The sequence below is a fragment of the Chiloscyllium punctatum genome, chromosome 9 (assembly GCF_047496795.1).
Source record: "Chiloscyllium punctatum isolate Juve2018m chromosome 9, sChiPun1.3, whole genome shotgun sequence".
In the NCBI taxonomy this organism is placed as follows: Eukaryota; Metazoa; Chordata; class Chondrichthyes; order Orectolobiformes; family Hemiscylliidae; genus Chiloscyllium; species Chiloscyllium punctatum.
Window position 1 is genome coordinate 125,328,450 of NC_092747.1, and position 21,921 is coordinate 125,350,370.

General features: G+C 39.2%; 1 protein-coding gene across 5 annotated transcripts in view; it reads left to right on the plus strand.

The window, feature by feature from the left end:
- The window catches only part of tdrd3 (tudor domain containing 3), a 135,564-nt gene that overhangs the window by 26,784 nt on the left and 86,859 nt on the right, over positions 1-21,921 (plus strand). For all 5 annotated transcript variants that reach the window (XM_072578190.1, XM_072578188.1, XM_072578191.1 and 2 more), the window contains 5 exons: positions 1,727-1,887; positions 8,104-8,245; positions 10,983-11,054; positions 15,425-15,571; positions 17,037-17,183. In XM_072578190.1, coding sequence (XP_072434291.1) covers positions 1,727-1,887; positions 8,104-8,245; positions 10,983-11,054; positions 15,425-15,571; positions 17,037-17,183 — 669 coding nt within the window. The remainder of the gene's footprint in view (positions 1-1,726; positions 1,888-8,103; positions 8,246-10,982; positions 11,055-15,424; positions 15,572-17,036; positions 17,184-21,921) is intronic.

The window sequence follows — 21,921 nt, forward strand, 5'->3', positions numbered from 1 at the left end:
TCACCACCTTCTCAGGGGAGCTGGGGATGCGCAATAAATACTGGCCAGTCAGCGATGCCCACATCCCACAAATTATTACATTTTTTAAAAAATCCCTCTAAAAGAGTCCAGCTATCATGACAATTGGAAGACTCTCAAAGGCTGACTGTGATGTACTATCAGCTATTTTGATACTGGGAGCCCATTAAACCTGCTGGGCAGAACTTATTCGTTGAATAGCATACGTCTTTGAAAACTGTGCTTTAAGTTTCCATGAAGCTGATTGGAGAACGTTGTGTTTGCCACTTCCTTCCATCTTGTTAAGGTATGGGTTCAATTAGAAAATGCCAACTTGAACCCACCAGCATCATTTGCATTTGAAGCAAGCTCAGTAACAGGATCTTGATGGGACACCGGGCAGCATTACATTCAGGTCAAACCGTTTGCGAGCAAAGCAAATGGCAGCACCTGGGTCTCAATTTTTTACAGCATAGAAGGAGGCCATTTCAACCCATCATGTCCATACTAGCTCTCCATATAAGCATCTGCTTTGTGATTCTTTGATCTTCTCTTGAAACTTATGCGATTTATGTATGGAAAATATCTTTCTTGTCACTTTTTTGCTTGTTTTCCTTATTAATTTGGATCCATGTCCTCTCTTTCGTATGTGAGAATGCCTTCTCCCTGTTTGTTGTGTTCAGACCTCTCCTGATTTTGAATGGCTCTGTCCTCCTAACTGAGGTGTTAAACCCCGGAGCTGTTCTCTTTAACCTATCCTACGTTCTCACCAGTGCTTTCAGATCTGTTCTACATTATGATACCTAGAACTGAATGCAATTCTTCAACTGACGCTGAAATTATAATAGTATACACATTCAATAGCATCTCCTTATTCTTGTAATTCGTGCAGCTAATAATAAAACCAATGACACTTCAAGTTTTATTAACTACTTTCTCAAATTGTCTTGCCATCTTTCATGACTCATGCACTTCACATTCGGGTACCTCTGCTCTTCAACTTAGTTTGGAATTATGCCTTGATTGTATTCCTTCTGGAGGCAGCAACCATACCCTGTCATGCATTAAGTATTTTGTAAATGTCATTTATATCAGTTTCTGTCAAAGAAACCCAAACGTATAAATAGAAAGCAGCAATCATCAGCAGTGCTTCACCCAGAGGCCAACTGAAGATGTTGCCTAGTATGGTGACGAAATGTCTGGAAATGAACCTTCCAGCTCAGTGAGCAAACCTACATCCAGAACCTCAACCTGAGCTACAAATCTTCTCAAAACTCACCAAAACTAGCTGAATGACAGAAAACAGAGCCCCTTCAGTTAATGAATGCTTTTGATTTATAGAGGAGTTTGACACTGGTCAATATTGCAAATCTTGCTTTTTCTGACATATGCTACTGATCCACGTAATGTAAAAGGACACAATTTGAAAATTTGCAGCCAATATTAAACATGGTTACAATGTCAATTGTGATGTTGGTGCAGTGAGCCGGTAAGTAGCAGTTGACGTTCACTGTGGACAAGTGAGAGTTGATACATTTTGGAAACAACATAAAATTAAGGTATAATTCCAAAGTAAGTTGAAGAGCAGAGGTACCTGAATGTGAAGTGCATCAGTCCACCTGATGAAAGAGCTTTTAGTTCTTTCGAAGTTCATGTTTCTTTTCATGTGAGAAGCAAACAAAAAATTTATTTTTGAATTACTTACTCTTTCATAACTACTTATTTCTAGCTTGAAGGTCCATGTGTCTTACAACTACAGAAGATCAGGAATATATCAGCTCCAAAAGATCACGAGGAGTCTCAAGCTGCACCAAGAATGTTGCGTGTGCAATTGACAGATGGGAATGTGAATTGCATAGGAATAGAGTTTAATCATCTGTCGAAAATCAGGTGAATTTTACCCTTCTTTGAGCCAAAGATTATAAGTATCAATCATAAAGATGATATTTCAGAAAATTTGTTTATCCATTTTTGTGCTGTCAACGGTGAAAGTTTGAATAAATGTTGCATATTTTCATATTTATGAGCACTAAATGTTAATACCTAATTTCATTTGTGGCAGTTATCATCCAGCTTTGTCCTGAGACACTCTGAAATATTTTTTTGTTGCTCTAACTGTACTGTTGGATTGGAAAGCTGCACACCTGATTTTTGATATTGTCCTCATTTCTCACTTTTTCTCTCCTGAATTTACCAGACCATGTTTTATTTGGTAACAAAGCTAAATTAAATGTTCTTGATGTGAGACTTGCAGACTGTCAAATCAGTGTTAGCATATTTAAATCTCTCCTGAGCCAGAAACCAAACCCAGGTACTTGTCTGCAGGGTAGCTGGGTAGCAGTCATTTGAATCGTGATGCCTTTGCTTGATTTTAAACAACATGTGCTTAATTCCTTTTTAGCCCAAGACCTGTGAAGTTTGTGTTTGCATACAGATTAAGACTCCATAAGCCTTTGGATTGTTACTGTTAGCAGAATACATGCTCATGTATTTGCTGACTACCTTGCAAATAATTTTTATCGGATGGCAGTTCAGAGCCTTTTTGCATTAGTTTGAGAGTGCTACATGAAAGTAATTTGTAGCACTTTGATGGGAACGTTTGCAATCAATGGGTCAAATGGCCTTTTTCTATTCATTCATGGGATACTTGTGTCACTGGCTCAGGCAGCATTTGTTGCCCTTGAGCAGTGAAAAGTAGGTATTGGCCATTTTTCCCTTGAAGCTTGCCCTGCAATTTAATAAGATCATGGACAGTCTGATTGTAATCTCATATCCACATTCCTGCCTACCCTGTTAACCATTGACTTCCTTTCTTATCAAGAACCTATCCCATCTCTGCCTTAAATATTCAAAGCCTTTGCTTCCACCCTCTTTGAGGAAGAGTTCCAAAGACATACAAACCTCTGACAGGAACAGTTGTACTTCATTTCAGTCTTAAATTGGAAACACCTTATTTTTATACAGTAACATCAAGTTCTGGATTGTTCCACAGGAGTCGATGTACTTTTCACATCTACCCTATCAAGCCCCCTCAGCATCTTATGTTTCAACCAAGTTGACTCTCCTTTATAAACTCAAGTGAACCACCTTGTCAGTCGAAGAACTCCCCACAAGCAGCCTGCTCATTGTATTTATTAGCTTAAAAATGTGTTGCTGGAAAAACGCAGCAGGTCAGGCAGCATCAAAGGAACAGGAGAATCGACGTTTCGGGCATAAGCCCTTCTTCAGGAATGAGAAAGGCTTATGCTCTCTCATTGCACCCCCCAGGTCATCTCCTCTCCTGACCTGCTGTGCTCTTCCAGCAACACGTTTTTAAGCTCTGATCTCCAGCACCTGCAGTCCTCACTTTCTCCCCATTGCATTTATTCATCTCTCAAACACATTTCTATCCTTCATTCATGAAGGAGACCAATACTCTGTGCAGTACACTAGGTGTGATCTCAATAGTGTCTTGTATAAATGAAGCATAACCTTGCACTTGTGTATGCAATGCCCCTTGCACAAAATGGTGACATTGAATTAGCCTTACTAATTACTTGCTGTACCTTAATCAGAGCCCTTTGCAATTAACCTACAAGGAGAACTAAATCCTCGATTTAAGATTTGGTGTCTTAAAGATAATTCTATGGTAAATGTTATTATCACATCTATTCAAATGAGTACAGTGAAAAGTATATGGGTCACCACTTGCAGCACCATCTTGGGTACCAAGGTACCTTTGTGCAGATTCTTCATTTAGATAACATGCTTAATTTCTTCATGTCAATTTCACATTTTCCCACAGCATCCACTATTTGCCAGATTTTTACCTATTTATGTAACCATCTATGTCACATTGTAGCCTTGTTTTGTCCTCTTCACACTTGCATTCTGGTCTATGTCCCATCAGTAACTTTGGCAACCGTACCATTGGTCCCTTAATCCAAGTCAATAAGGTGAGGAGGTGAGGCACACCACTTGCTACATCATGCCAACCAGGAAAAGATCAATTGTTCTAATTGTGTACTGTTAGCTAGCCATTTTTCTATCCATGCTAATGTATTAGCCCCATCACTACCTGCCTTTTTTTCCACAATAATATCTGATGTGGCATCTTGTTACATGCTTTCTGGGAAACAAAGTACAGTGTCTCAACTGGTTGTCCTTCATCTTCAGTGAATGTTATTCCTTGCAAAAAATTTGCATTTTTCTAAGTACCCTTCTATAACATCATCAGAACTTTTAAAATCCTTAGCGGTAGATGTTAAGCCTGCTAGCTATAGTTTCCTGCTTTTTATCTCCATCCTTTCTTGAGTAGAGGAATCATTTGCAAGTTTCCAATCAGATATGACTATTCCAGATTTAAAGAGTTTGCAAAAATAAAACCAATGTATCAACAATGTCACCAGACCCCTTTTTTGGTGAAAGATCCTATGATGAAGTCCTGAGAGGGGGGAAAACACTGAAGCATGTGATGGATGTTGTAAAGTAATCCTCCAACATGGATCAAATTGAAGTTCCATAGAACATGGCCACTTATGAATGGTATGGACAATTAAACAAAACCCATGAAATCTCCATCCTCACTAGTTGGAAGCCCACTAGATCAGTGGAAAAAAAAACAAGGCTGAAGTATTTGCAATTATTACAAGCCTGAGCTTCGAGTGAATGGGCTATAGTGAGTTTTGAAAAGATTTGTACTTCACGTTGAGGTTCAGGATGTAGGTTTGCTCGCTGAGCTGGAAGGTTCCTTTCGAGACATTTTGTCACCCAACTAGGTAACATCTTCAGTGGGCCTCAGGCGAAGCACTGTACATGATTCCTGCTTTCTATTCATACGTTTGGGTTTCTTTTGGGTTGGTGATGTCATTTCCTGTAATGATTTCCACAGGGAAATTACATCACCAACCCAAAGAAACCCAAACATATAAATAGAAAGCAGGAATCATGTACAGTGCTTCGCCTGAGGCCCACTGAAGATGTTACCTAGTAGGGTGATGAACTTCCAGCTCAGCAAGCAAACCTATATCCTGGATGGACCATCTCAGCCTTCTCCTGATGTCACATTATGATATGAGTCTGTCTTTGGCCAATTCAATTTAATCTGGGTGATAGCAACAGAATTGGATAAAGTGCAGATCCATGGTCCTGCCAAAATTCTGACTGTAGTGCTGGAGACTTGTGTTCCAGAATTAGTCATGCTTCTGGTCAAGTTTGTCCAGTGTATTGAATAGAAAATGCGAAAGATCGTGCAGCTTACATCATGCTGCAAAAAAATTTAAAATCCAATCCAACCGGTTATCAACCCATCAGTCTGCTTTTGGCAATCAGCAAAATGATGGAAAACATTGAAGCCAGTGCTGCCAATGACTAATTCAGTAATAACCTGTTTATTTAGGTTTAGGATGGAGTTAAATGGTTCTTGTCCTCTCTACAGCCTTCAATGAATACAAAAGTTGAAGATAAGTGAGATAACTGTTGTTGACATAATCTAATGCAATATTTGATTGTGTTGAATCAAAGACTCCTTGGAAAATAGAAGTCAAGGAAACCAAGAGGCAAAGTTCTCCAGAAGTTGGCATTATATCAAGTATTAAGGAAGATGGTTTTGGTTGTTGGAGGCCAGTCTTCTCAGCCACAGGACATCATTGCAGGAATTCCTCAGTGCACTTTTTTTTTCTGACTTAACCTGTTCAGATGTTATTACACACCTTTGGAGCAGGTGGGACTTGAACTCGGGTGTCCCTGTTTGGTGCTAGGGACATTACCATGCACCACAAGAGCCCATAGTTCCTGAGGGTAATGTTTTCGGTCCAACCATATTCAATTCTTTTTGTATCAATGACCTGCCTTACATCATAAGGTCAAAAGTGGGGATTTTCATTGATGCTGAGTGTTCTAAAATCTATAAAATTCTGAAGATGCTTTGTTGGCATTCAATGCATCAATTTTCATATTTTTATACAGTACTTCCAATGTAAGGTCCAAGCTTTCACTAGGTAACAAAGAAGCCGAACCACCACACTTTATCCCTATTTAAAGCCTCGTACAGCATATGAGGCCCTTCATCCCATGACTCTGCACCAACTCCAGTGCACTAATCTTACCTCCAAGCATTTGGCCCAGAGCTTTTAAATGTTATGATGCTTGATTTATTTTGTTGCATAACTGAAGATTGAGAGGTTTCCCACTTTACTACCCTCCCAGGCCTTGCATTCCAGATTCCTATCATCTTTTAGATGAAAAATACTGTCCTCAAATCCCTCTAAACCTTCTGCTCTTGACTTTAACTTTCACTCGCTCATTATAGCGACTGTCCAACCATAACTGATTCCTCTTCACCATGTGCACGTCCCCCAATCCAGTATGCCTTGATCAGCTCCCCCCTCAGCCGCCTCTGCTGTATAGAAAAGAACCTGAGACTATCTAACCTCTCTCCATAGGTAAAATGTTCTATCGCAGTTGAATCTCACTTGCAGCCCCTCCAGTACAACTACATCTTCCCCTCATGTGGTAACCAGAACTGCATACAGTACTCCAGTGTGGCCTAATCCAAGTCTTGTACAGTTCCAAAATAACCACCTTGCTTCTAGTCAAAAGACAGACACAGGACATTACCAATAGAGTACCCTTTGTCGTTCAGTACTTCCCCTGGAGCACAGAAACTACGCCATGTTCTTAGCAGCCTTCAACATGAATGATGACGAACATCTCACCAAGATCACCCCTACACCTCCATTTCTCGCCTTCAAACAAGCACCAAACCTCAAACAGACCATTGTTTGCAGCAAACTACCCAGCCTTCAGGACAACTTCGACCACAACACCACACAACCCTGCCATGGCAACTTCTGCAATGCATGCCAAATTATCGACATAGGTACTAACATCATGGTAGAATATCACCCACCACCTATATGTCAGATTCTCATGTGATTTGGCCAATGTCATCGACCTCATACGCTACAGGCAAGGATGCCCCAAGGCATGGCATATTGGTGAGACCATGCAGATGCGACAACAATGGATGAATAGACACTGCGCAACAATCACCAGGCAGGAATGCTCCCTCACAGTCAGGGAACACTTCAGTCAAGGATATTCAACCTCCAATCTTTGGATAAGCATCTTCCAGGGCGGCCTTCAAGATATAAAACAATGCAAAATTGCTGAGCAGAAACTGATGATCAAGTTCTGTACCTCAACCATGATCTTGGATTTATGTTGTGCTATATATAACCCCACCATACTGTTCTGTATTTGTAATCTTCCTTCCCTTTTACCACCATCACCTTGATAACTTTTCATCTCTCTACCTTTAATTAGTTTGTATAATTTTAGATTATTTGTTATTTTGGTTAGACCCTTGGCATGTGACTCTTATACCACACTTGTATAAAACACGATTGGTCTAAGTTTGGATACAGATATTATTTGACTTCCTTTACCTACATTGCATCTAACCCCAAAGATGTCAGCCTTTCCAAGAAGAGAATGCTGGAGAAATGAGGAAGCAGGCCTTTGATTGCTGTCATTACTACCATTAAAAAAGTATCTCTGAGTTATCTACTAGCTCTTTTAACGCACAAAAGCTACGATACTGGACATTACAGCATAAACCAAAAATGCTGTCTGTTCTCAACAACTTTGGAAGCTTCTGTGAAAAATGAAACAATTAACATTTCATTTTAACCTTTCATCATATCTGTCGCAATTGAACTTTGCATTAATTGGAACAAGGAATTTTCTGACAATTTGACTTTAAATTGATTTCCTTAAATCAAAGTTTTGTAACATTTATTATTATTACTTCTTAGTTATTTGAACTGTTGTTTCGAAATTCCATGAACATTATCTTTGGACTTCCTGCGAAGTATTCAGTACTGGTAATAGGCCTGACATTTTCAGGGAACACTGATATTTGAGACATCATTTTTGCCTTCATGCTTATAATAAAGCTTGTCAATTTAACATCCTGTTTGAAGCTGTTAAAAATAGTATGTCGGAATTTTTGCAACCTCGTGTTGCACTTCACTCAATTTGAACCAATTATTTGCAGTTTTGTTCATGCTTCAATTAAATTTGTTTGCTTAATGAAAATGGTTTTCTCCATTTGTTTCCTGTTAGCCTCAACACCCCACCTGGTACAAAAGTAAGATTATTTGGAACCGTTAAAATAAGGAATGGATTTCTATTGTTGAGTGATGCCAATATTTTTGTCCTTGGTGGTGAAGTGGATCAACTAATTGAGAAGTGGGCATTGCAAAGGGTGAGGAAAGATTTAATATTTTCAGCTGGAATAATACTTTGATTTCAGGAAATTTATGATTTAGTTTTCCTGAGAAGCAAGTTGTTCATGAAACTAGAAACTGAACATTTCGCAGACAATTGGTTGAAATGCTAAATTATTTCATTCACACTTGGCTGTTTTCCAAACAAATTTTAAGTTTGCTTTTCAAAAACTTAGACCAGTGGTTTACACAATGGTTATTCACTACATTTTGGCAAAAAAAAGACTTTGTTCTTGGTTCAGTATCTATAGAATCCTTCTACAGACATAACAATCAGCACCTTGGTCCCCTTTCAGATTGATGCTGAGTACAACTTAACTGAATTTTTTGAAGAAGGAGCAAAAAGTTTTGATGAGGGCAAAGCAGTGGACCTGGGTCCATATGGACTTCAGTAATGTGTTCAACAAGGTTCTTCATGTTAGACTAGTTAGCAAGGTATAAAGGGAGAACTAGCCATTTTGAAATAGAACTGGCTCAAAGGTAGAAGGCAGAGGGTGATGGTGGCAGTGGAGGGTTGTTTTTCAGACTGGCGGCCTGTGACCAGTGTTGTGCCACAAGGATCGGGGCTGGGTCCACTGCTTTTCATTATTTTATATAAATGATTTGGATGTGAACATAGGAGGTATCATTAATAAGCTTGCAAATGACAACAAAATTGGTGGTAGAGTGGATAGTGAAAAAGGTAAAAACAATGACTGCAGATACTGGAAACCAGATTCTGGATTGGTGGTGCTGGAAGAGCACAGCAGTTCAGGCAGCATCCAAGGAGCAGCGAAATCGACATTTCGGGCAAAAGCCCTTCATCAGGAATAAAGGCAGAGAGCCTGAAGCGTGGAGAGATAAGCTTATCTCTCCACGCTTCAGGCTCTCTGCCTTTATTCCTGATGAAGTGCTTTTGCCCGAAACGTCGATTTCGCTGCTCCTTGGATGCTGCCTGAATTGCTGTGCTCTTCCAGCACCACCAATCCAGAATCTGGATAGTGAAAAAGATTGCCTAAGAATATAACTGGATCTTGATCAGATGGGCCAATGGACTAAGGAATGGCAACTTGAGTTTAATTTAAATAAATGTGAGGTGATGCATTTTGGAAAGGCAAATCAGAGCAGGACATATACACTGAATGGTAAGATCCTGGGGAGTGTTGCTGAACAAAGATTCCTTGGAGTGTTCCTTTAAAAGTGGAGTCTTTGGTAGATAGGATAGTGAAGGAAGTCTTTGGAATGCTTGCCTTAGTTGTCAGTGCATTGAGTATAAGAGTTAGGAGATCATGTTGTGGCTGTCATGGACATTGATTAGGCCACTTTTGGAATACTGTGTTCAATTCTGGTGAAACTTGAAAGCGTTTAGACAAGATTTACAAAGATGCTGCCAGTTTGGAGAGTTTGAGCTATAGGGAGAGTCTGAATAGCCTGGGGCTCTTTTCCTGGGAGAGTTTATAGAAATTTATAAAATCATGAGAGATGTGAATAGGGTAAATAAACCAGTCTTCTCCCTGGTGTGGAGGAGTCCAAAACTAGGAGTAAACGTTTAAGGTGAGAGGGAAAAGATGTAAAAGGGCCCTAAGGGGCAACTTTTTCATGCAGATGGTGGTGCATGTATGGAATGACCAACCAGAGGAAGTGGTGGAGACTAGTACAATTACAGCATTTCAAAGGCATCTGGATGGGTATATGAATAGAAAGGGTTTAGAAGGATATGGGTTAAGTTCTGTCAAATGGGACTGGATTAATTTAGGATATCCGGTTGGTATGGACAAATTGGATTGAAGGATGTGTTTCTGTGGCTGTACATTTCGATAACTGTCTATTGGAACACCCATTTTATTGCAGACAAATTTGTGACTTAAGAAATGAGCTCCAAGGTAGGAGTTTCAACTGACTGTAAAGCTGGTGCATTCCTTGTTTGTACCTGTTCCCCCACATTGATCATCTTCATTTCAATTTTGTAATGAAACACAGGCATTAGTCTTAGGTTACAATTGTTCTGATTTGAACACAAAATTAATATGTTCTGCAACAGCTGAACACTAGTTCTGCAGTGCATTATTGGTATGCAATTTTAGGAATGAAAATGTAACTAACCCATTTCTGAATAGAGTCACATATTATAGAAACAGGCCCTTCAGCACGCTCTCTATGCTGACCAACAAACACCAAATTATACCAATTCTGTTTACATGCACTTGGTCCATAGCCTGCTATGCCCTGGCAATTTAAGTGCTTGTCCAGATTCTAAAATGCTGAAGAGTACCTCGACCATGCTGTCAGGGATCACTTTGCCAAATTCTACCACCCTCTGGGTGAAAGAGTTTTCCTCCGATCCCCTCTAAACCACTTACTCGTCACCTTAAACGAGAATATTTACGTCAGTTGGGGAGAATTTGCTCAAAGGTTTGTTATTTGTGCAGTATGAATTGTCCTTTTAGGATATTTAAATAAATTTAATTTGTTCTTGTTGACTTTTTGAAATATGCTATTATTTGTATATTATTGTGCTACAGATTTGCTACCACTTATTGTTTGTAATGACAACCTCTTTACATGTATGATCTCTCATCAAGTACTCAAATTTCTAATGAATCCTTTGATTTGGTAAAGAATACTATTGACTAGTTTGATAAAGTAAATGCCTAATTTTGATTTCTTCTGTTGTTATATTATTTATTAAAGGGTTATATAATGCTCTCTTTGAAAAGTGTATTTTTTTCCCCCCAGAGTTTGGCAAAATATAACAGAAGTAATATTGGAACTGAAGGTGGACCACCTCCTTTTGTCCCTTTTGGTCAGGTATGACAAATTAGACCTTGCTTCTCAGTGAATTATAAGTTGTGAAAGAAAAGAACTTTGTACTTGTGTTGTCCTTAACATGTCCTTTGAAGATCTCAAAGTATTATGAAACAGAGCATTTTTAAAATTCCTTCTCCTTGTTGATTTGTAGGCACCCAGGAATCCATTGTAACATGCTGCAGTTTTGGTTGCATTATCAATTCACGTTTTGATCTGTGACTGTGGGGTAAATGTTGATCATGCTACTAGGGGAACGTGCTGTGTCAGAACTTCAATTTAATGTAGTACACTGAAATCTTAAGTTATTTTCTGTTGTGAAGTCCTGCATAGAAACAGGCCTTTCAGCACGCTGTCTATGCTGACCAACAAACATCAAATTATACCAGTTCATGTGCACTTGGTCCATAGCCTGCTATGTCCTGGCAATTTAAGTGCTTGTCCAGATTCTAAAATCCTGCATGAGTACCTCAACCATGCTCTCAGGGATCACTTTGCCAAATTTTACCACCCTCTGGGTGAAAGAGTTTTCCTCCGATCCCGGGGACCAGGGTTCGATTCCAATCTTGAGTCTTTGTGGAGTTTGTATATTCTCCTTGTGCCTGCATGGGTTTCTGCCAGATGCTAGGATTTTTCTCCCACAGTCCAAAGATGTGTAGGTTGTGTGGATTGGCCATGTTAAATTGCCCTATAGTGTCCACAGATGTGCAGGTTAGGTATGTTAGCCATAGTAAATGCAGGGACAGGTTGGGGGTCTTAGTGGAATGCTCTTCTGCGGGTCAGTGCGACTTGATGAGCCGAATGACCTCTTTCCACATTGTAGGGATTCTATCTCTGGCCTAAATCTCCATGAAATCAGCTTCATTACTGAATAACCCAAGTCTTCTGATAATGGAAATGGTGAATGACTGAAGTGCTAGATGTGTCTTTGTACCCTGAGTCTCAATGTGGGCATGGAGTCTCAGCATGCACACGTGAGCTGTACTTCTCGAGAAGCTTTAACTTTTGCAGATTTTTCTCTATACCGATTACACAGTTCAATACAATGGTGCAATCAGATGGCCAAAACTGTTAAGACTTGACTGTTTCAAAAATGTTTTAACATATGTACTTTAGGCTTTCAATCTGCTATGAAAAGTTGTAATCAGCAGCATAAAACAAGTAAATCCTCTGTAGTGTCAAAGCACAACAGTAAAATGTCCTTTGAAGACTAGTGAGCCTGACATCTGTGGTGGGAAATTGTTGGAGTCTATAATTAAGGATTGGGTAACTGAACACATTGAAAATTTTCAGTTAATCAGGGAGAGCCAACATGGAGTCATGACCGGTAGATTACACCTGACAAAGCTCATTGTCACCGCTTTAAAAGAATACAATGATATGGACAGGGAAATATCTATGGATATTTACAGAGACTTCCAGAATGCATTTAATAAAGGCCTATTGTAAAAGCCTGTTAACAAAGGAGAAGCCTGTGGAATTGAGGGCAAATTACTGACATAGCTGGGAAATTGAACGGCAGGCAACAAAGTAGAGATAATGGGTAGGTAATCAAATTGGCTGGATGCAACCAATGGTGTCTCGCAGGTATCTGTGTTCAGTCCTCAATTCACATTTATTAATGACTTGGGTCATGGCTTAAAAAGTCCTAAATTTGAATTTGCTAATGACAAAGTTAGGTGGCATTGTTGACAGTGCAGATGTTGCAAGACAGTTGCAAAGGAGTATTGACAGACAAAATTGTGGCAGTTGGAATTCATTGAAAGCAATTGTGAAGTTATCCATGTTAGATTGAAAAAGAATAGATCAGGGCACTTTGGTATGAAGTTTTAAAAAGAAAGTGGATTAAAAATACACTGAGACTTGGGGGTTCAGGTGCATAGATTTTTAAAATGTTTGGTACAGGTGCAGAAAATCAAAAAGGTTAATGGGATGCTGGCCTTTATCTAGAGAGCTGGAATACAAGGGTGCAGCAATTGCTGCAGTTGTATAAAACCCTGGTTAGACCCCACTTGGAGTACCATGAGCCAATCTGGGCACGACATCTTGTGAAGGTTATATTGATCTTGGTGGAAATACTGTGTCGGTTTGCAAGAATGATACCTGGACTTCAGGGTAAAGTCATAAAGAGAGATTGCACTAATTAAGACAGTTTCCCTGAGAATTAAGGAGGTTATGGGGTGATCTGATTAGGAGTCTTCAAGATATTAAGAGGAGAAGACAGAGCAGGTAAAGATCAACTGTTTTCCCTGGTTAGGGATTCGAGAACTAGGGGGTGTAGTCTGAGAAGTAGTCATAGAGATGTACAACATAGAAACAGACCCTTCAGTCCAAGTTGTCTATACTGACCAGATATCCTAAATTGATCTACTCCCATTTGCCAGCATATGGCTTATATCCCTCCAAGTCCTTCTGACTTTTATACCCATTCAGATGCCTTTTAAATGTTGTAATAGTACCAGCCTCTGCCACTTGCTCTGGCAGTTTATTCTACCCGTGTACCTCTGTGTGGGGGGTAAAAAGAAATGCCCCTTTAAGTCCCTTTTACATCTTTCCCCTCTCAGCTTAAATCTGTATCGTCTAGTTTTTAACTACCATACTCTGGGCAGGAAAAAGATCTTAGCAATTTACCCTATCCGTGCCCCTTATGATTTTATAAACCTCGATAAGGTCTCCCCTCAGCCTCTGATACTCCAGGAAAAACAGCTCTAGCCTATTCAGCCTCTCAGAGTAGCTCAAACCCTCCAACCCTGGCAACATCCTTGCAAACCTTTTCTGAACACTTTCAAGTTTCACAACATCCTTCCTTTAGCAGGGTGCCCAGAATTGAATGCAGTATTCCAAAGGTGGCCAAACCAATGTCCTGTAAGCTGCAATGTGACCATCCAACTCCTAATACTCAATGCACTGACCAATAAAGGCAAGCATACCAAATGCCTTCCTCACTATCATGTCTACCTGGGAATCCACTTTCAAGGAACAATGAACTTGCACTTCAAGGTCTCCTTGTTCAGCAACACCCCCAAAACCTTACCACTAAGCCCTGATTTGCCTTTCCAAAATGCAGCACCTCACACTTAGCTAAATTAAACTCCCATCTGCTATTCCTTGGCCTATCTGATCAAGGTCCTGTTGTAGTCTGACGTAACCACCTTCCCTGTCCACTACACCTCCAGTTTTGGTGTCATCTGCAAATTTATTAACCATACCTCTTAGATTCACATCCAACTCAATTATATGAAGTCAGGCCAGACCATTCGGGCAGATGTTAGGAAGCACTTCTGCACACAAGGGGCAGACCTTTGGCGCACTCTTCAACAGAGAAAACTAAATGTAGTATCAGTTGTTAATTTTAAATTTGAGGTAGATTTTAAAAAATTCAGCAAAGGTATTAAGAGATTTGGGCCAAAGGCAAGTTATGCCACAGATCATCCATGATCTCTCTGTGGTGGAACAGGCCTACTCCTGTTCCTATTTTCTATCGAATTCTTGACCATTCTTCACAATTTAGCATGTCATCTTTGAAATAGAGGAGCTTAATTGACTGTGGTTCATGTTTGTCATGGTTGTCTGGAAATTCCTGTTTGAAGTGCTTGTGTTGGTTCTGGACAGTATTGAATCTTAAAAATCACACAACACCAGGTTATAGTCCAACAGGTTTATTTGGAAGCACTAGCTTTTGGAGCACTGCTCCTATATCAGGTAATTGTGGAATATAAGATTTTATACTCCACAACCACCTGATGAAGGGGTAGTGCTTCCAAATAAACCTGTTGGACTATAACCTGGTGTTGTGATTTTTAACTTTGCACACCCAAGTCGAATACCAGCATCTCCAAATCAGTATTGAATCTGATTCTGATAAATGCTCTTATTCTATTGTTTGCTACTATACAACATACCAGGGTTAGCAGAGGAATGGGCGCTTACACCAGGCTACAAGTTCACAAAATGTTTAAATTCTTATAGAAGAGAAAACTAAAATACATCTAAACTAAAACTAGCAAACAAAAGTTAATAACTTTGTCCTATTTGCAGGACTGTCTGTTTCTGACCATTAGATAGTTCTCACCTGTTTCTGTTTGCTTTGAATTGATTGCCCATTGCAATCAATACAGTATATGTTTCAGGGTGTGCACAGTAGTCTGCTGGACGTGTGATTTTCACCAAAAGAAAAATCTCACTACTATTTTATTTCTGATTTATTTATCCTTAATAGAGATAATTACTTTGAACAAAAAGCAAGCTGAATTTCTCATTTTTCTTTTGAAGAATTTATTTTTCAGCCACCAAAATTATTGTGGCAGGTAAACTTTTTTATGCACTTTATTTGACCACCTTCATTTTGTATTCATTCAAATTTTCCTTTGCAGAAATGCTTAACACGTGATCAAGTTGATAGCAGAGATCTTGATAAGAGGAAAACATTACAGGTTTCTAACACACAAAAAACTGGTGGAGATGATGAATTTGAAAAGCAAAGGATTGCTGCTATTGCAGAAATTAGCAAGAATAAGGAGGTACAGTATTAGGTTCTTGACAAATATTTTTCTCCGTTGTTTCGATGTGATGTGTCATATTTAGAAATTGTTGTTGAAAGTAACTGCAGATGCAGATGGAGATTATATACCCGTCCAGTTACATTTACTTTGGGCAGAATTAGGTTTCAATAGGTTTACTTTGAAGGAACAGTTTTTTTAATTGCTACTACTCACATGAGCTTCGGAATTCAGAATATCTTGAGTTATTGAACTTGTGTTACTGGCTTTTCTTCTGTTGCATCCTTTTGCAGCAAATGTCTTGGCTCATTTCACTTGACCAATTTCATCTCAATCTTCATTTTGACTTAGCCCACAAATACATCTGATGTTTTCTAGCATCTTAACATTACTATCAGATTTCCAGTCTGATGGGTAAGGAATGTTTTGACTTGTTTCCACCATGGACTTGCATGTCTACAGGTATAATTCATCCAAAATCTTTCTTGTGGTCATTGTCTCTTTAGCTTACTCTATTTTTGGTTTTATTTTTGGCTAAAGGAAATGTTTTGAAGGCAAATTCAAAGCCTTTATGGAAATCTACTTTATTAACAGGAATACTTAGGAGTTTGGTACCCAGTCACAAACATAATGGCACTTAATCACCAAACATCAGCTCCTAAGAGATAACAGCGAGATACACAGAAGGCTATTACTTGAGGCAATATTTTGCTTCTGATGTACAGCCCAACAAGTTGTGCCACCTTCACTGGAGAGCTGTCAAGATTAAAAAGATCTTCTCAGCCAGCTGCCAACAACTGAGAACTCACTTAAAAACAGTCATTTACAAATAAGAATCGTCCTTCACACATGAAACTACCCTTTAATTTGGATATTTGATCCACCTGGAATTCTTGTCACGTTTGAACAGAGTAGCAGTTGTGATCTTGGATGTAGGTTTGCTCGCTGAGCTGGAAGGTTTGTTTTCAGAAGTTTCGTCACCATACGAGTAACCTCTTCAGTGAGCCTCTAGATGAAGCACTAGTGGTACAGCCCGCTTAGTAGTTATAGTGGTGATGAAATTTCTTAAAACGAACCTTCCAGTTCAGCGAGCAAGCCTGCATCCAGAACCTCATCCTGAGCTACAAATCTTTTCAAATGTTGTAATCTTGGTCTCTTTCCAAAAGTTGATGTATTTTGGAGCCCACCGACATTGGAAACTCAGTTTATTCAGGATAAGTTACATTCATAGAACTCAGCAACTCTGACAACTTTACTGTTGATGAATGTTGCTTCTTTAGCTAAACGTGTTCTATTTACAGAAATAAGTTTGAGCCTGCACTTTATCATCTGTAGTTGTGAAGAAATGCGTGCACTTCACTGCTTTATTAGGCAAAATCTACAAGTGGAATAATTTTGAATCTGTTCAGATCCCTGCATTTAAATCAATAAGGTCACAAGCAATAGATTTTGAAAACTTGCCAATATTTTTTTTCTTAAAACCAAGGCAAAGATATTTGGTGGAGGAAGCAATGTCCGGAGCAATTTGAATTCGAGTGGTGCAGGTACCAAGAACAAGGATCCTTTCCAGAAAAATAGAGAGGAAAAGTATACAAAGGCAGATGGGAAACCTGAAGGAGTATATCGAGAATTGGTAAGCTTTTAGGGTTTATGTAAAATAATGCATTTACTTCAGTTTTTTTTCCTTGTATTGATGGTGTTAATGTAATAATGCAATGACAGTTCCTGTCAAACTGGGACTCTGAACCACTTGAGTATACTTAGAAATTTAGTGATCAGCATTCATAGAGTAAATTCCCAAAGAGTAGAATTTCATAATTGTAAACTGGTTGAATGGCTTAGAAAATTAAGTTAGTCAAGGTTTTAAAGTGTGTTTTGATAATTCATTATTTGCTGGAATTTATACAGTGAAGGCACTGCAGTTAACTGTGGATATGCATCTATTAGGAGTAAAATAATTGACTTGGATTCATTTTCCCCCCAGTTACTGTCCATCGTTTTGTACATGTGTATATAATAGCTTGAATGGATGGGGTACACTCACTTGTGTTGTTGCTAAACTTCAGAGCATGAATTTTGTCAAATGTAACCTAATTTTGAAAAATCCACATTTTTGTTTTTATTTTCTATAAATTTGATTCCAAGACTTAATGTTATTACAGTAACTTTTGTTTTAACTGGCACCTTCTCAACTGGCATTCTTGATAAACTGGCAAAAAAAATACGTCGTTGTGATATACAGCGATGTCTGAATATTTATGCTTTGAATAAAGTATGATAGTGATGTGTATATCCCCTGAATTACTTTTCTATTATTTTCTGTGTATATTTACATTGACTTTAGGGAGTGTGTTAATGTTTTACTTCGATTTTTTTTAAGGATGTTGAGGTCATGAAGCTTGGCTTGGTCAGGGTTTATTGCAGTTATGTGGACCTCTTGGTTATTCATAATACTTGAACAACCGGCACACTCCTGGCCATGGGAGCTGGTTAATGAAATATTTGCTATAATACAGATGCTTGTAAAGGGAGTGTCCCAACCATTTTGGTTTCTGTAAAACTTAATTAAGAATGAAGAGAACCAAGTGCAATTAACTTGCTAGTTGTTGTCTGAGAGTTCTTCATTGGTGGCTTGATTATATCACTCTTGCCATGTTCCTGGTAATGCTTTTGACGTGGAGCTACATTGAAACTTCACAAAAGGTGTAATTTACAACACAAATTGTTGTTATCTGTGAAAAACCTACTTAACTATTCGTTTGGATTTTACAACGATATTAAATCAACTGCAGAAAGTAAAAAGGGGAAATGGCTGTGATTCATCTTATTTTTAAGTGTCCATTATCACTGTTCCTAATTATAGATTATAGTGTATTTTCTCCCAAAATTGGCATTAATCTCAAATTGCTGGAGAAACTTAAGGTGGTAATAGTCATACAGTATGGAAACAGAACCTTTGGTCCAACTTGTCCATGCCAACCAGGTTTCCCAAACTCAATAAGTCCCGGTGTTTGGCCCATATCCGTCTAAACCCTTTCTATTCACTTACCTGTCCAAATGTCTTTTAAATCCAGTCACAAAGATGGAAATTTTCTGCAGATAGTACTTTTTACCAAGAGCAATAGATATTTTGAAATTTTCTCAACATTCATGCTCAGTTTCTAAAACTGCATGGCTGTGCAGGTTGGATGGATAGCCCACAGGAAATATAGGGTTATAAAAATAGGGTTGGGGAGAAGAGGAGGGAAGGAGAGGTGGGATGCTGTTCAGAAGGTCATTGTAGACTTGATGGGCCAAATGGTCTGCCCCCACACTGTAGGTATTCCAGGATTCTTATACAATTTTGTAACTGTTCATGCTTGTACCATTTCCACGGGTAGGTCGTTCCATAAACCCACCACCATGTATGCGAAAAAGTTGCCCCTCGGGTCCCTTTTAAATCTTTCCCCTTAAACCTGTGCCCTCTACTTTTGAGCTTCCCTACCCTAGTGAAAAGACCTTCTGTATGCCCCTCATGATTTTATAAACTTCTATAACGTCACCCCTCAGCCTCCAATGCTCCAGGAAAATAGCCCTAGCTCATTCACCCTCTCCCTATAGCTCAAATCCTCCAATTCTGGTAATATCCTTGTAAATCTTTTTGCACCCTTTTCAATTTAATAACATGCTTCCTTTACAGGGTGACCAGAATTGTACACAGTACTCCCAAAGTGGCCTCACCAATGTCTGGCAGCATCTGGGAAGCGAAAACAGAGTTAATGTTCTAAGTCTGATGACTTTTCATCAGAATGGCAATTTGTTTTTGTTTTAAATCTCCAGTTCTGCAGTTGTTTGTTTTATTTATAGATGTTAAGCTCATTAGCCTATTACTAACTGTTTTCTTCATCCCACTTTTTTTATAGTGGGTAATGTTTTCTATTTTGCAACTCATAAATGCCATTTGCCACCTTGTAAAACCGCAGGATTTAGACTGGCAATGGATTTGTCAGCTCTTAGTCCCAGTTTGTTCAGAAAATTGTTTGGATTATTTTTAAATTCCCACAACATCCCAACAAGTATTTTGTGGGGTTTTTTTTCTGAATAGAGATGCAATAATTAGCTAAGTGCTTCTCCCTTTCCTTATTCTGAATGACCTGAAGGTGGATAAATCACTTGGATTGGATGGATTACACACCAGAATTCCGAGAGATAGCTGAAGAGATAGTGGAGGTGTAAGTGGTGATCATGCAGGAATCACTCGAGTCAGGGAGGGTCCCAGAGGACTGGAAAATTGCTAGCATAACATCTCTGTTTAAAAAAGGAGTAAGGCAAAAGACAGGAAATTCCAGATTGATTAGCCTAACCTCGGCTGTGGATAATACCCTGGAATCCATTGTGAAGGATGAGATTTCTGAATACTTTGGAAGTGTATGGTAAATAGGGCAAAGTCAGCATGGTTTCATCAAGGGGAGGTCATGTCTGACAAATCTGCTAGAATTCTTTGAGGAAGTAACTAGCAGGATGGACTAAGGAGAGCCAATGGATGTTATACACCTAGAGTTCAAAAAGGCCTTTGACAAGGTGCCATGCAGTCTTTTCTGGATATAAATTGCTTGCTGAGCTGGAAGGTTTGGTTTCAGATATTTTGTCACCATACTAGGTAATATCATCAGTGAGCTTCCGGTGAAGCACCAGTGGTATACCCTGCTTTTTATTTGTTTAGGTTTCCTTGGATTGGTTATGTCATCTCCTGTTCTTTTTCTCAAGTGGTGATAAATGGGATCCAAATCAATGTGTTTGTTGAGAGAGTTCCGGTTGGAATGCCATGCTTCTAGGAATTCTTTTGCGTCTCTGGCACATCATAGAATGAAGTGGTGTCCTTCCTCATTTGTATGTAAGGATACTAGTGAGAGTGGGTCATGTCTTTTTGTGACTAGTTGATGTTCATTTATCCTGGTGGCTAGTTTTCTTTGTTTGTCCAATATAGTGTTAGTACGTTACTGAGTAAGATAAGGGCCCATGGTGTTAGAAGCAAGGTGCTCGTGTGGACTGAAGCTTGGCTGTCTGAGAAAGCAGGGAGTGGGGGTAAAAGTGTCCGTTTGAGGATGGCAGCTAGTGACTAGTGGTGTTCAGCAAGACTCTGTGTTGGGACCACAACTTTTCGCTTCATACACTAACGATCTAGATGAAGGAACAGATGGCATTCTGACTAAATTTGCAGATGGTACAAAGATAGGTAGAGGGGTAGGTAGCATTGAGGAGGTAGGGAGGATGAAGAAAGATTTGCACACGTTAGAAGAGTGGGCAAAGAAGTGGCGGATGGAGTCCAACATGAGAAAGTGTAAGATCATGCACTTTGGGAGGAAGAGTAGAGGCATGGACTCTTTACTAAATGGGGAGAAAATTCAGAAGTCTGAAGTGCAAAGAGACTTGGGAGTTCTAGTCCAGGATTCTCTCGAGGTAAACTTGCAGGGTTGAGTCAGTAGTTAAGAAGACAAATGCAAAGATGGCATTTATTTTGAGAGGCTGAATTTAAAACAGGGATGTACTTGAGACTTCGTAAGGCATTGGTCAGACCACATTTGGAGTATTCTGTGCAGTTTTGGGCCCTGTATATCAAGAAAAGTTTGCTGGCCCTGGAGCAAGTTCACAGGAGGTTCATGTGAATGGTCCCAGAAATGAAAAGCTCAATATGTGAGGGGCATTTGAGGACTCTGGGTCTATACTCAATGGAGTTTAGAAGGATGATGGTGGGTATCGAATTGAAACATACAGAATGCTGAACGGCCTGGACAGAGCAGATAATGGGATGATGTTTCCATTGGTAGGAAGAGACTAGGACACAGGGCACAGCCTCAGAATAAAGGGATGACCTTTCGAATAGAGTTAAGGAGAAATTTCTTCAGTCAGAGTGGTGAATGTATAGAATTGCCACAGAAAGCTGTGAAGGCCAGGTCATTGAGTTTATTTTAGACTGAGATTCTTGAGTATCAAGGATGACAGGAAGAAACTTAAACTTAGAAGCCATGATTGAATCGTGGAGCAGATTTGATGGGCTGAATGGTCTATTTTCTGCTCCTGTGTCTTATTGTCTGTGCAATTTTTCCTGCTCTGCCTTCATAGAGTTCTTTTGGCTAATCTCTTGAGAACAAAATTAATAGTATTTTCATTCCTGGGGGCTATTTTGTTCCCAAGTTATGAACTTAATACCGCACAATCTTTGATCAAAAATAGGACATGTCTGATGACTTGCAGTACAAACCAAGAGCACTGTTTTGAATGAATTCCGTGAAATTATCTTCCATGTCTGACTCTAAATTTGTTTCCACTGGCCAGGAGCGTGTTAGAATAGACATGTATAAAATCTCAAAGTTATTGATGAGGGTTTCATA